This window comes from Eutrigla gurnardus (genome assembly GCF_963514095.1).
Source record: "Eutrigla gurnardus genome assembly, chromosome: 1".
In the NCBI taxonomy this organism is placed as follows: Eukaryota; Metazoa; Chordata; class Actinopteri; order Perciformes; family Triglidae; genus Eutrigla; species Eutrigla gurnardus.
In genome coordinates, this window is record NC_139915.1 from 34,888,576 (window position 1) to 34,903,640 (window position 15,065).

Genomic DNA, 15,065 nt, shown 5'->3' on the forward strand with positions numbered 1-15,065 from the left:
TATGGTTATCATGTATACCATGATTAAATAAGATATGAAAAAGAAACATGACTAGTAACTGAATCATGATTTGTATGCTATTTGAAAATATCAGCAGAACTTACCACCTTTCTGCTGAGGTAGTTCTGTGGGAGGACTGGTGGTGGTCTGGATGGTGGGCTGGATGAGAGGAGGACTGGTGGTGGTCTGGATGGTGGACTGGATGAGAGGAGGACTGGAGGTGGAATGGATGAGAGGAGGACTGGTGGTGGCCTGGATGGGAGGAGGACTGGTGGTGGCCTGGATGAGAGGAGGACTGGTGGTGGGCTGGATGAGAGGAGGACTGGTGGTGGGCTGGATGGTGGACTGGATGAGAGGAGGACTGGAGGTGGAATGGATGAGAGGAGGACTGGTGGTGGCCTGGATGAGAGGAGGACTGGAGGTGGAATGGATGAGAGGAGGACTGGTGGTGGCCTGGATGAGAGGAGGACTGGTGGTGGCCTGGATGAGAGGAGGACTGGTGGTGGCCTGGATGAGAGGAGGACTGGTGGTGGGCTGGATGAGAGGAGGACTGGTGGTGGGCTGGATGAGAGGAGGACTGGTGGTGGGCTGGATGAGAGGAGGACTGGTGGTGGCCTGGATGAGAGGAGGACTGGTGGTGGGCTGGATGAGAGGAGGACTGGTGGTGGGCTGGATGGTGGACTGGATGAGAGGAGGACTGGAGGTGGAATGGATGAGAGGAGGACTGGTGGTGGCCTGGATGAGAGGAGGACTGGAGGTGGAATGGATGAGAGGAGGACTGGTGGTGGCCTGGATGAGAGGAGGACTGGTGGTGGCCTGGATGAGAGGAGGACTGGTGGTGGCCTGGATGAGAGGAGGACTGGTGGTGGGCTGGATGAGAGGAGGACTGGTGGTGGGCTGGATGAGAGGAGGACTGGTGGTGGGCTGGATGAGAGGAGGACTGGTGGTGGGCTGCTGGTTAGTACAACCTCAATGGTACAAAAAGAGGAAATTATTAAACTCATGTTATAGGAAAAAATGTCCCCTTTTTCTAGCAGTGAGTGTGCTCCATTAGGAAATGTATTCTTCTGTCCATAAATGCTGACCTATGGACTCTATGCTCTCTGTAAAACTGAGGCAAGGTCAGGCTGATTTTGTACTGTGATGCAAAATGTAGGATCTCATTACATCATGTGAAGTGGAGATATGTGTTTATAGTTTCTTGAAGATGAGTTGAGCAATGCCTCTTGCTGTTGACTCCTTTGCTATGTATGGCAGACAATCAGTGAGCTATCTGGCTCACTGATTAGTAAAAGGAACTAGCTCTGTGAACAACGGTTATTTTCATAATCTGTTGACTATTTTTTTCAGTGAATCGATTAATTGTTAGGTCCATAAAGCATCGGAAAATGTTTAAAAAGGCTGACCAGTTTTTGCCCGTAAACATGAGCATATCACCCCCATCCTTCAATCACTGCACTGGCTCCCTGTTTCATTCCGGATCAACTACAAAATTCTGCTGCTCACTCACAAATGCATCTATGGACACGCACCTATCTACCTTCAAGAACTCATCTCCTTACAATTCTCCGCCCGTACCCTCAGATCCACAAACACCCTGCTCCTCCCAGTCCCCAGCACCAGGCTTTCCACCATGGGAGACCGAGCTTTCTGCTCAGCTGCACCACGCCTATGGAACAGCCTCCCAATCCAGCTGAGGGCTACCCAGAGCCTGGACTCTTTTAAAACAGGCCTGAAAACCTTTCTATTCAGAAAGGCCTATGACTGCTAACACTAATATATATGACACTAATTTAGTTTTTATTGTGTGTGCATTTTTACTTTGCTTTTAACTTTGTAGCACTTTGAGATCTTTAACATTTATTATTATCATTATTATTATTATTCTTGATTAATCATATGAAATATCAATTAATTGACGTAGCTCTAAAAGAAACACCTATTAGATAAAGTGAAGACCAAATTTGATGAAGCAACAGGTGAATAGCTATTTTTGGCCCACTGCGGTTTGCCCTGTGACAGCTGTACCAAGAAAATTCACAACTGTAATTGTTGTCTCTGTGCTACATTTCTTTGTATGTTGACTGTGAAGTAAGATTTTAAATAATCACACACACTTACCAAAAATGAAGACCTCATAGAGGGCCTTCATTCTGTCAAGGCATTTCTCACTCTGGTCTGACAGCTGCCATTTGGGGTGGAGGACTTGTGCAGACCAGGTGTTTGATTTCTTCTTTTGCTTTGCAAAAAAGACAATTGCCTTGCATCCTAACGTGTTTAACTTTTCGACCTGAAAATAAAGAAATATATTATATAATGTATACAAAATCTAAACAATTATAAATGTCTGAAACATTGTGGCTGGAATTATGTAAATAATAACTACAGAAGTTAAACACATACCAAGACAGACGCCTCATCCATTACATGAGAGGTGGTTTGGTTTTTTTTTTGGTTTTTCAACCACATCTCCTTCCTTGCCTCAAATTTCATCAGTTTTTTTGCCAGTCTTTGTTTTTTCGGTTGCACTGACTGGCAGTATTTGCACGTCTTAGTGGCAACACCAATTGCTGCTTTGCAGCTGACACATGTTGTTGTGGTTGACCCTCTTGGCATCTTGAAACTAATGGATAAAACAATCAACAGTTAAATAATGCAGTTCCTTTGTCATTTTGGTTATTAAATGTTATCACAATTTGGCCTACTTCAGCATTATCAGTCATGTCAGACATTAACACTTCATGTAGCACTGTTTCAATGGTGTTCACAGCATCACATCCAATTAACTGCTTTGCAGCAAATACTGATTCTATGCAACAATAACCCATATCACATAGTCTCCTATACACTAGCTCCTAGTTGATTTCTGTTTTCATCTAGGTATCTCGTTATTTGTTTTTGTATGATTTTACCACTTGTCTTACTGTAGCTCCTATCTCGTTTTGATTCGGCTGCAGTGACATGTGAATTTGGAATCAGTTTTCAACTTATCATTTTGACCTGGTTAGCACATTGCGGCCAACTACAGCTAACGTTTAATTCGGTGGCAAATAGGGCCTATAGCTAATGCTGGATAAACCCCGATATCATTGGACACATCCCTATAAAATCATGGTAAATAATTAATGAATATTGGCTTAGACAGCGCTAATTATCGTTCTTATTCAGGTTCCGTCAGCATATGTTGATATCAGTAGTAGGCTACGTGTTCATTACCTACCTTTAGGATGCACGATATGAATTGTCGTGACTCGTGGCGGAGAGCGGAACACCTCCCTCACTCACTTGTCAATCTGCTGACCACTGTGCTTCTGTGATAGGGTAACCCACATGTCAATCAGCGACCTCCCGCGGCTACGTTGCCCACACGTAAAAACGTGATGCCACTTTCGTGACACTGTTACGTTTAGTAAATAGGAGCGCGAAAAAAAAAAAAAAAAAAAAAAAAAAGTAAATAGGAGCGCGCTCCACTGTTGCGAGGAACCTTGGAGTCATTTTTTACCTGTACCTTTCCTTCAGCTCCCACATAAAGCATGTGACTAGGACTGCCTTCTTTCACCTGCGCAGTATAGCTATAGCTAGTATAAAGATTAGGAATATCCTCTCTCAGAGTGATGCTGAGCACATCTCTCCCACTTTACCTTCTCTTCAGTGGCTTCCTATAGGATTTAGAATAGACTTAAAAATCATTCTGCTGACAGCACGAAAAAAGGCGCGTCGAACCGCGTGCGCGCCGCATCGGCGTCGCTTCGGATTTTGCGCCCACAAGGCGCGCGGCTACATAGAAAACAATGGAAACGCATGTGCAAAAGACGCTGAAAGAAATACGCGTTCTTAACTGTCTTCTTAGGAGAACTAAGATCCCCCCAAAGAAGCTTCTTAATAAGCTCTTAACGGGACCTGTCCACCACTGCGGTACTGAAACTACGCGTTCTTAACTGTCTTCTTAGGAGAACTAAGATCCCCCCTAAGAAGCTTCTTAATAAGCTCTTAACGGGACCTGTCCACCACTGCGGTACTGAAACTACGCGTTCTTAACTGTCTTCTTAGGAGAACTAAGATCCCCCCTAAGAAGCTTCTTAATAAGCTCTTAACGGGACCTGTCCACCACTGCGGTACTGAAACTAAGTCAATCGATGCCGGGCAAATCGATTTATATATCACCCGCCACTTTATAAGCGCATAATATCACACACAGTGACAAGTGCAGCACGAGAGATGAATGCACCGAAAACGGGATTTCCACTTGTCAAACATGGGGTCAACCTGGGTCCCGGTGTCCGTGGCCTGATTAAAACTTCTCCACTGTTGTTGCCGCGTTGGTCACGGGCAGTGACGGACTGGCCATAGATGGTACAATGGACGCGTAATGATGCAGCCTAGACGGCTGTGTGAAGATGCGACCTTGTGGATGTGCCCGCAAAAAAAATAAAAAAATAGCTGATTTACGGCAGTAAACAGTAGGCCTAACCCAAAGACCACTCTCTGTTTTTAGGCACATTATAATCTGTGATTGTGAAATGTTTGGACGAGCACACTGCAGTCATTTTGCAGGTTTACTAAACAAACAGTCTACCTTGTTGTCAATCTACCTTTGTCTCCTTTGATGTATTGGGAGATTGTTTGTGTAGAAATGATTTGAATGACTGTTAGGTCATTATTTACACAACACACACACACACACACACACACACACACACACACACACACACACACACACACACACACACACACACTCATAATGCTCTCTGAACCCTAGCCTGTTACATGCAACATCACTGGAAAGGTCTTGACCTGGAGAGTAACATATATCAATTTGAAGGTTCTATATTATTCTGGCTTTGAGATATTGACCTTTGAACCTTAAACTCAGGGAATATTTTGAAGGCTTATATTATGGGACAAAAAGGGTTATAGATAAGACCAACTGTTGTAGAAAGGTGTTGACATGGGCTATAACATAATGTGAGCATAGTCACCAAGTGGTGGGGGGTTGAATAAGCCAATATTTAAAGTCTGATGCCAAAAACGTGTTTGCCTGGCACCCCATTGTAGTTGTGCCGGGGTAGTGAAAACATATATCTACCCAATATATCAAATACCACACACTGTCTAATAAGTAATTATACTGCATGTATATGATCTATGCTAAGAAAAGACAACAATGTTTGTTTAATGAATATATCTGAACTAAAACAGGAGACCAGTGCGCCAACTGCTCTGCTGTCCTCATCTCAATAGTAACGGCCAATGTCCGCTATCAAAAATGTAAATAAAAAAAAATAAGACACATTTAATTTTCATAACTGAAGGCGTGATTATTAAACCCGACATATTTGTATGTAGTGCTGCATAATAAAACACAAATATCTTTAAGACAAGAGATACTTTATTTTCCACTGCCCGTCGTTTTTGTTCTCCCGACAGGAACCTTGAGAGTGACGTGATTGGGACACAAAACAAAACATAGGCAAAAATGTAACAATCACACAATCTGCCTTGCTTCGTTGCCATCCTGCAAGTCTCTCCATAAGAGCATGAACAGAGAAAAAAATCTACTTAGATAACAGCATATGATAGACCTATAGACTATTGGTTAAATTTATTTGTTTCATTTGTTATTCATTCAAGACCTTAGAGTATAGGCCTAATGCTTACTACAGACTTACCTGAAAGGAACAACTCACACAATGGGACAAAACAGGAAACTAACTTAAATGAACAACAAACAATTGAGACATGACTGTAGTTGAAACAACAATTCACTTTACTGGGTGAAATCAACAAAGTCGGCTTTCTAGAGCTAAGAGATGCCCTCTTCAAAATAAAGACTATATATCTTCAGATAGAGAAGGTGTGTGTGAGTGTGTTAGTGAGTGTGAGAGAGTATTAATATACTAACATGTGGAAACACAAGCTGGAATAGCACAGTTAGAAAGAGTAACAATGCAATATGTGAACAGCAGGAGGTATGTAACGATACACAACTGCAGTGAAGCTATGTAGGGATGCAAAATAAATTTCGAAAATGTAATGATAGAAAAAAGAACAAGGTAATTTGTCATGTTTGACAGTTGTGAATCACCAGGCTAATGGGCTAACACAATGGATTTTTACAGCTTCAGAGGAATTTGCAATACATGCTTTAAACACAAAGACATCTTACAACAGCAGTAAAATAGCCTCAGGTTTCACATAGAAGTTATTACAGCACTGATGTTTGGGTTCAACACACTGTGAAGACAAGGGCTCCACGGTGGTGTAGTGGGTAGCACTGTCGCCTCACAGCGAGAGGGTCGCGGGTTAAACTCCTTCTGTGTGGAGTTTGCATGTTCTCCCCGTGTGAGCGTGGGTTCTCTCCGGGTTCTCCGGCTTCCTCCCACAGTCCAAAGACATGCAGGATGGGGATAGGTTCATTGGTGACTCTAAATGTCCCATAGGTGTGAATGTGAGAGTGAATGGTTGTCTGTCTCTACATGTTGATAGACTGGCATCCTGTCCAGGGTGTACCCTGCCTTCACCCAATGACAGCTGGGATCGGCTCCAGCCCCCCCCGCGACCCTGAATGCAGGATAAGCGGTAGAAAATGGATGGATGGATGGACACTGTGAAGACATCTTCACAGTCATACATATCATCTCAATACAATAACTAGTCTCCCAGCTCCTCATCAGTTGAGGAAGTATTCTCTGAGTCTTCCTCTTCAGAGAAGTCATCTAAAGACAATGTTTGCAGTCCAACAATACTTCTGTATGTTGTGCGTGCTGTGGCCAGTTGTGCTTGAACTTCACACAATCTTCTCTTCAGCACACAGAGTAGTCCCTCACGTCCGTTCTCCATTAATCCCTCTGTACTGCCTGAGAATGTGACATTAAAAAAAGAAGAAGAAATAAGCCAAGTGGTTACCAGTGAAGCAAATTGAAGAAAAAGACAAACTTTTTATTGTCCTTACATTTCCTGTTGGTGTCTTCAGTTAGCTGAGAGGTAAGCTCTTCAATCAGTCCAGCAACACTCCTCATGTACTCCATGTGCTGCTTGACTTCACGAACCACAATAACTTCTTCTTCTTTCAGTCTAGCCAGCAGCATTACCTTGTCAAAAACCGTTTTTTTCTGCACCATATCGCCATGACCTGCAATACATTACATCAAAGTGTTATCTTACAACCTCCTATAAAAATATTGGGACAGGAAATATTTGGCATGCTTGACCCTTTCCACATCATACATTTTTGTCAACTCCAAACCACCTGTTGGGATCATTCCACTGGTAAACATGTTCACTAGTAACAGGTGATAATGATGATCATGCTCTGTCTTATTTATCCACAAACAGCGAACCAACTCATAAACAACCCTGTCCTAAACTGCTTACTGCTGTGGGTGTACTACTACAATAGAGAAATAAACCCTGAAAGGACTAGGAGGAACCCCAGCGCTTTGCGAAAGGAGTTCGATCACAGCCATTTACAAATTACGGCATTCTTTTTTTTTTGGCATATTGCCCAGTGTCTTTACATTTTTTACATCAGATTTCATATGTACATTCAGATGTGCATCAAACAATTTGTATTCATTGCATTTCAGAGGAAGTACTTACATTCCCATGGCCAGGAGTAGTTGTCCACAGCCAGGAGCTCATTGGGAGGAGGGAGTTTTTCAACTTCCCCCACAGTAGCATTGTGGGCATTGATGGCAACTTCCAGGGCTTTCTTCTCAACAGCAATCTTTCTTCTCAGTTGATGCCTTCGCTTATTCCCACCTACAATGAGAAACACAAAATGATAGTGAGCACTCACATGATGACCACACAAAAGCACCATACAAAATAATTTGAACTATTTTGAAATAGAGGACAAAATTGGTAGGTCAGGACATCTCTGCACTTTGCAGAAATATTGGAAATACTGTCAAACGATTAAAAAAGTTAACTCGATTAATCCCATTACAATTCAGTGATTAATCGCTATTAATCACGATTAAAATACTAAATATTATATACACTATATGAATTGTATTTACTTCTATTCCTCCTTATAAAGTATTGAAGGGTGCAATTCATGTACCTAGTTTATCCATTAGAATTTAAGGATGCAATTTTACAGATGTGAAAAACAATAACACATCCTAGTTTATTTTTTTGCATTCAAGACGGAAATACGAGACAAACCCTGTCCAGTAGTGATTCAAACATCAACAACATTTTTTTTTAATAAATGGCTTCACTGTTTTTACTATGTATAAATCAGTAGTGAATTAATTCTTTCCAAAAATCTGCATTACTAGTGGCCTTTTCTTGTCTCACCAGACTGACGATACAGCTGAAATTTTCGCTGTTTGATGCCCATATATAGCCCCTCGATGTTCCTCTGCAGGTCATTTTGGATTGTTGCTCCTTTGGAGGACAACAAACAAATTAATTCATGCCCATCTCAGTTTACAATCAGCCTCTTTTCAGATCCCCTGTACAAGAGCAGAGCCAAATGATTATTTAAAATATGCAATAAAATAACTTTTTTCAAAGTACCTGAGGTCCACTGCTGAACATCAGACACCCACTGCTGGACTGTGTCTTGCTGTAGAGATAACTCAGCGGTGAGTTTCTCCAGGTCCTTTGTTGCCTCTGTAATCCTTTGTACAGTCTGTCCAAAAGAAATATCTGTTAACAAATGCTGAGACAATTTAAAAACAAAAATGTGATTATACTGTACATATTTGCCTAGTTAGCACCTTGATGTATCTTTTGGCCAGTGTCCGGTCAAGGTTTTCTGCCTTTCGCTTGTTCCAGCCACTTGCCTGGATTGTTAGCATATCTGTGCGAACTAGAAACACAATGTATGTGCAGTAATTTAGGTTCACAGTGAGGAACAAAGGTCAGATACTACATTGATCATTCTCTAATATTGCCATATAAATCTGGAAAGAATCATACACTTAGTTAACGTGTCAAAAGCTAAATTATTATAAAGAGAATCTTGATAAGTGTAAAAGTGCTGAACAGACAATTGTTTTGAAAAGGAGCACCTATGCATGGGACTCTAAAATGCAAAGGCCAAGCATCAGTGTTCAAACCCCTTCTCAGAAGGGGGAATATGGGAAATATTTAAGTCTGGGGCTGTGTGTCTACTCAGGAGTTGGACACCTGCAATGTCTCTATTGTAGAGAGGTCTGGTTTGGTCTATTTGGAGAAGGATTAATACATGATAACGACCCCAATCACACCTAAAAGCTCTGACAGAACCACTTCAAGACCAAAGACGATAATAAGAAATAGTGCTACATTCAAAACAAACAAAAAATATGTCTGCTTGTGGTCTCCATTTGGACACAACTATACATGACAAATGCTTACCGGCTTTTGACATGTACTTGGAACATATGGCTGCTCGGGAGAGGAAGCTGTTAACCTGTTCAACCTCCTCTCCGATTGTTGTTCCAGCTCCTTCTTGATTGCGTCCTCCCCATTTTAACTGTAACACATTTACATGAACGTTATCATTAGTAAAACAAAAAGTGGGGGCAGAGAACAGACAATCATAATGTGTGGTACAAATGGTAAGAAATACATCTGACTGTCATTATTACCTCACACATCCATGAATGCGCTTTTGCATGCATGATGGAGAGAAATGGGCGCATGTTCAGCAAGTCCTCCAACTCTGGACAGTGGTCCACAACTCTCTGCAGATATGGCCAATATTTGCAGACCACATCAGAGCAAAAAAACTGGATGGTCTGTGAAGCTAGATGTTTCTGGAGATATAATGGGTACGCAAATATTTCTCCACGGAACATATTCAGTCCCTTCAGCAAAACCCCATGACGGCAGACAGCAACTTCAACACCTTCCTCGTCTAGTTTGCTTGCAGATTTGTTGGCAGACTCTCGTGCTGCTGTCCACTGACCTGCACCACATCTCCCTTTGTCTGGATTCTTAAACAGATGACGGCAAATACAGACATTTCCACAGTTAGTTAAATTTTACCAAATAAGCTGTAAATCATGGTATTATGGCATTGGATACAGCAATGCCACTCTATTACTTAAATAAACCAAATAATGTTAAAATTTGAAAAAACAGGCTACAAGCATTCATAAAAAATTGAAATTTGAGGTGTTACACATGAAGAAATATAAATTTAGCTTACATGTCCAGTTGTTCCATGGATGTAATCAACAAAGGAGGACACCTCAGCATCACTGGCCAAAAAGACTCCATCAAAAAACCCATCAGGTCTTGAAAGAAATATATAGATGTGGGTTACATTTACAGTATAAAAGTAATTTGTGGCTCATTAGCATTTCATTGTACATGAATGTTACACACCCTGGTTGGCTTTTGAAACGATATAATTTGCGGTTCCCATCCACTGCAACTGCCAACATTGAGGGTGTGCATGCAGGGCACTGGAAATGCTGGACCTGGGACAGCTTGTCAACCTCAAATTTGGCATAGGCCCATTCGAGGAAGGCCCTCTGCATTGTGTCCCCACATATCTTACCACTCTGAGAGCAAAAGTGAAAAAACAACACAAAACAGTAAGTAACCCTGCAGTTATTAGTACACAACTGACAATGTGCCGAAGGTCGGTTTCACACTGTGGTCATGACGCAAAAAATGGCTCTGTCTGTCAAGAAATGTGTGCTGAAACTTTGGGGATTGTAAGAACAAGTCCTAACAATGAATCAGTTATTTAAAAGGTGATCTAAACAAGATAACTTAAATCATGAATCCACTCACTCGCCCGAAGAGTTTTGATCGACACTCGAGCATGCTGACAAAAGCTTGTCGCGACATCCCTGGGGCAGTGATTTTTAGATCCTCATACGTGGTGAACAAGTCCACCATGTACAAGGTCTCAAAATTGACAGTGGCTGGCCAGTAACCACTTTCAGCCAGATCACTTATGGTCACTGGCAAGGTTTTTCCACAGGAGCAGTTTACTGACGGGAGAAAGAGGTTGTATCTTCCTGAAATTAAGAGAAAAAAAAAATCTCTCAAAAATAAATAAATGAATAAAAAACAATATGAAGAAATAAAAAAAAATAAAAAAGTTACCATTCATTCCAATTAAAATAATTGGCTTTCCCTTGGAAAAGCTTGTTTGTCCAGTAGAGCAGTCGCAGCAGGGAGCAACAATTGGTAACATGCAATCTAAAAAGCAGAATTAGTTTAGATTTAGAGTAAATGAAACCAAAAAGTCACCAACAGTGAGGGTGTTGTTTCTATCAAACAAAACCTCATCCAGCCTGTTTGTTGGAGTAAACCTGGGCTTCTATAAAAATGTAAAATAGTCTATATAACCTGAGACTTAAAAACTACCTTTTTCATGATAGGAGAATTTCCCTTCTTCATGCTGCTGAACAAAAGTGGATGGCGGCAGGTGTCTGAAAAACCCCTCCACCATGGATGCTCTGTTATGAAGGACCAGGGCCTCATGTGTGGAAAGGTCACAGGCTGTGCAGTAGAGTGATCGCGGTAAACAGTCCCTACACATCACTACTGCAGCCTTGTGTCCACAATGATGGCAAACCCCCTCCTTGGGCTTCTCAGATGACAACATATTGTTCACCATGAAGGGCCTCATCACTCTCCAATTCTCCAGAGAGGAAGTTTGCCTGTTCCTCCAGTGTGAGGGGAGAGGTTGTTCGGCACCACTTCCCAAGAGGTCTCGGACATCTTGAATGAGGGAGTCTGAAAATGAAAAGGGAAGAAGGCAATGGTAAATCTGGGCAATTACCACATAACAAATAAGGAAACAAGTATTAAGGGAAAAAAGAAAAAAAAAACCTAAATTGATGATCACAGTTTCTCCACTTGTGTCGGTAGACGGAGCAGAGGGGAGTGTTGCGCTTGCTGAAGACACTGCAGAAGTATGAATATCCATTTAGAACTTGCTCAATGAATAATGAATGCAACTACTGATGAAAAGACAAACAAAAAACCAACCAGTGGCTGAATCTCGCTTTCGTTTCTCCCCAGCTCTACATCTTTTTGGCAGAGGTTGACCATCTTTGTCCTCATCAAGCCAAACACACGGCTTTGTGGATTTTTTTGACCCTCCTTTTGTGTGTCCATGCTGATCCACCTAAATAAACAATTCAGCCACAGAATAACCCACCGCCCCCCAAGGTTATTGCCAGCTACAAACATCGCATTATATAAAAACCAATAGTAAAAATTCAGTCTAATTGTTGTGGTCCTGTACTGTAATGACAGATCTAGAAAACCCTTTCTACATTAAAAAAAGAAAGTGAAACATTATGACACAATATTGAATGGAACTCCCATTGGCTATAAGCGTTCACACCAGCCGCCATAATGGCGTGTCATCGCGCCAATTACATTGATTTTCAATGTAGAGTTGCCGCTCAATTCGCGTCTATCGCGCTTTGTGTGAACGCAGAATTATTGTGAACTCAGTTCAGCACTAGCTTGCATTTAAATATAAAGACATTAAACAAGGTAGCCTTGTAATTAGCAGTATGATTTTTCCATCAATGAGATAATGTTATTTACCTTGCACCCATCCAGGAAAGCATCAACCAGGAATATGGCATCGTCAGGTTCAAGATGATTCATTTATTTAGCTTGGTCAAGTTGTTTTACCACGCTTCCTTTTCCTCCTCTTTTACCTTTTCCAGATAATTTCTAATATATAATACGTAGACTGGCTGTGCCTTTTCCGGCTTCTTCTCCCTCGTTTCTTCTTCTTCGTTTCTTCTGCTTCTTCTTCTTCTTCTTCGTGGGGCCCTAACGCGTAAAGGTCAAAACCCACCAATGCGATCGCACCACACAGGAAGTTAAATGCACAGAGGATCCGGTAGATTTCGAAATAAAACACAGCGGACAAACATCCGATCGTAAATCATCACTTTATCAGTATTAGTTCCTCCCGTGCCATGTATTGATCAGCAAATCAACCTCAGACGCAACGCATGCAGTGGGCGAGGGTTTGAACCGTCAGACGGAGCGAAATCGCAAGGGAGTCCTATGTGAAATCTGGGGCCACTGCTAATGCTAGGTGATAGCAGCGTCCATAGCCACCAAAACGTTGCAGTGTCACATTATCCTGGCGAGATCTGAAAATTCTTCACAAAAACGAGCAAGCGAGTGATTATGTACATTCACTGAGTAAATACTATGAAAATAAAATATATGTTTCTCGCTAGAAATGTAATCAAAACGCATTTTTATGCAGAAACGAACTCAAAATATTGGTTTTTCCACTAAAAATGAGAGAAACGTCAGCCATGTTTTTTGTTCTCACGGCCGGAATCTTGAAGGTCACGTGACTTGGACGCAAACCAATAGGAAGAGTATAAGCAGAAAAATGTAACAGTAACACAAAAAAGGGGCCATTATTGTAGTCCTTCTACGTTTTTGCACTTTGGACCAACGTAGCCAAGGTACGTTTTTCTATGAGACTGGGTTGCAACGACTGCACTGTATCAATTTCATGGGTTAGAGATATGTAATACCTTGTTGAAATGTGCAACAGGCTGCAAGCTAACCTATATTGTGCAGCCTGTTGCACATTTCAACAAGGTATTACATATCTCTAACCCATGAAATTGATACAGTGCAGTCAGAACGACAACAACGGTGGTTTAAGATCAAATACAGGACATTTCCAACGTATTGTTTGCATGCATGCTGAAGTTACTTCATAGACAGTAAAGTTGTACGTAGCAGAGTCGAAAAACGCAATGATCGTCGGGATCGTTGTATGTGCGCACTGACGTGTCACGTCAATGGTCACGTGGCAAAATAAATCATGATAGAAATGATGCATTCTGCTCAATTTCCTCAGCTCACTCCACCTGCTCTCGAGCAAAATGAAATGATAGGAAATGAATACAGTCCATTTAAGGATATTTAATATTGGCCCTCTGCTTCTTAATCATGGAGAAATAACAACTTCAAATAAGTCCAACATTTAAACACTGTAACCAATGGATGATATTAAGCTTAAAGCATATCGTTTTACAGAGAAACAGCCGATATTTTGTGACCTGTTGTGACAAAAAATATGATTCAGTTAACAGTTACCATGGAAACGAACGTCTCTTTCTTCGTCTGTATCCGACGGTGAGGGATTTACATGCGGGTCATAGAATATGAATGGAAATGAAAATGTGTCATTTATTTGTTTGTTTGTTATCCAACTCCACTTACTCAGGAGCTAAATACTAATAAAACAAATACAGTCAAGCAACCCGCACGTTGGCTAATCCCCTTGCAGTATGTGACGAGTAGGGATGAGACTGTGTTGGCCAAAGTGATGCACCATGCACGATAAATGATTGCCTGAAGGAAAATATGTCTTCCTATTCATTTATGTGTTTGTTTATAATCCAACTCCATGGTCATATCCCCTTTGCGTCACTGTCGGACGCAGAGGGACCCTCTGCGTCCGACAGTGACGCAAAGGGGATATGACCAATCGTCAGTATGTGACGAGTAGGGCTTATCACAGACAGAGGGAAATGACTTCATAAATTCATGCAGAGCTGCTTCAGTATGCTTTGACTCAAATACACGGTCCCACTGTATGTTCTGTACGTCTTCAATAAAGGCATTATCACAGAAATGTCTCTTCTATATCATTTTAGGTCCAACTTTGGGGACTTTCACTTTTCTTGCCATAGCAATCATGTTATGATCACTAAATCCAATTGGCACTGAAACGACCTTTGAGCATTTATCTCCTGAATTAGTAAAAAGATGATCTATGCAAGTTGAAGACAATACACCTGCATTGTTGATATGTATTCTGGTTGGTAGATTTATCATTTGAGCTAGGTTACATACGGTGGCAGTGTCATTAAGCTTTCTTTTCATAGGGCAGTTTTTTGAGAGCCAGTCTATATTTAAGTCTCCTAAGAAATACATTTCTCTGTCTGTGTCAGAAACATTCTGAAGCATTGCACAGACTTTTTCAAGATATGCTGCATCCGAGGAAGGTGGTCTACAGCAGCAGCAGCAGATTAGTAATGGCTTTAGATGTGGCAAGTGAACCTGGATCCAGATTGATCTACATCTGTCAAGTCCAGATCTCCTCT

The 15,065-nt window shown here is 41.5% G+C and overlaps 2 protein-coding genes across 4 annotated transcripts in view; one reads left to right on the forward strand and one right to left on the reverse strand.

Moving 5' to 3' along the window:
• LOC311015324 (uncharacterized protein) overlaps positions 1-15,065 on the forward strand; it is a gene marked incomplete at its 3' end in the record, with an annotated part of 558,532 nt that overhangs the window by 323,961 nt on the left and 219,506 nt on the right. The window lies entirely within an intron of this gene.
• On the reverse strand, positions 6,556-13,220 carry LOC311026275 (uncharacterized protein). Of its 3 annotated transcripts, XM_084029728.1 has the most exons (16): positions 12,520-13,220; positions 11,950-12,088; positions 11,791-11,865; positions 11,323-11,694; positions 11,059-11,154; positions 10,741-10,970; positions 10,327-10,505; positions 10,148-10,235; positions 9,585-9,932; positions 9,352-9,469; positions 8,730-8,821; positions 8,527-8,641; positions 8,305-8,394; positions 7,600-7,761; positions 6,953-7,132; positions 6,556-6,857 (listed from the first exon to the last, which is right to left on the reverse strand). In XM_084029728.1, exons 1-16 carry the CDS (start codon positions 12,580-12,582, stop codon positions 6,652-6,654), a joined length of 2,553 nt encoding a protein of 850 aa, XP_083885854.1. In that variant the 5' UTR covers positions 12,583-13,220; the 3' UTR covers positions 6,556-6,651. The 3 variants fall into 3 exon arrangements, with proteins under 3 accessions (XP_083885854.1, XP_083885853.1, XP_083885855.1); XM_084029727.1 differs by having other exon boundaries at positions 11,323-11,865; XM_084029729.1 differs by lacking the exons at positions 11,950-12,088; positions 12,520-13,220 and having other exon boundaries at positions 11,791-11,939.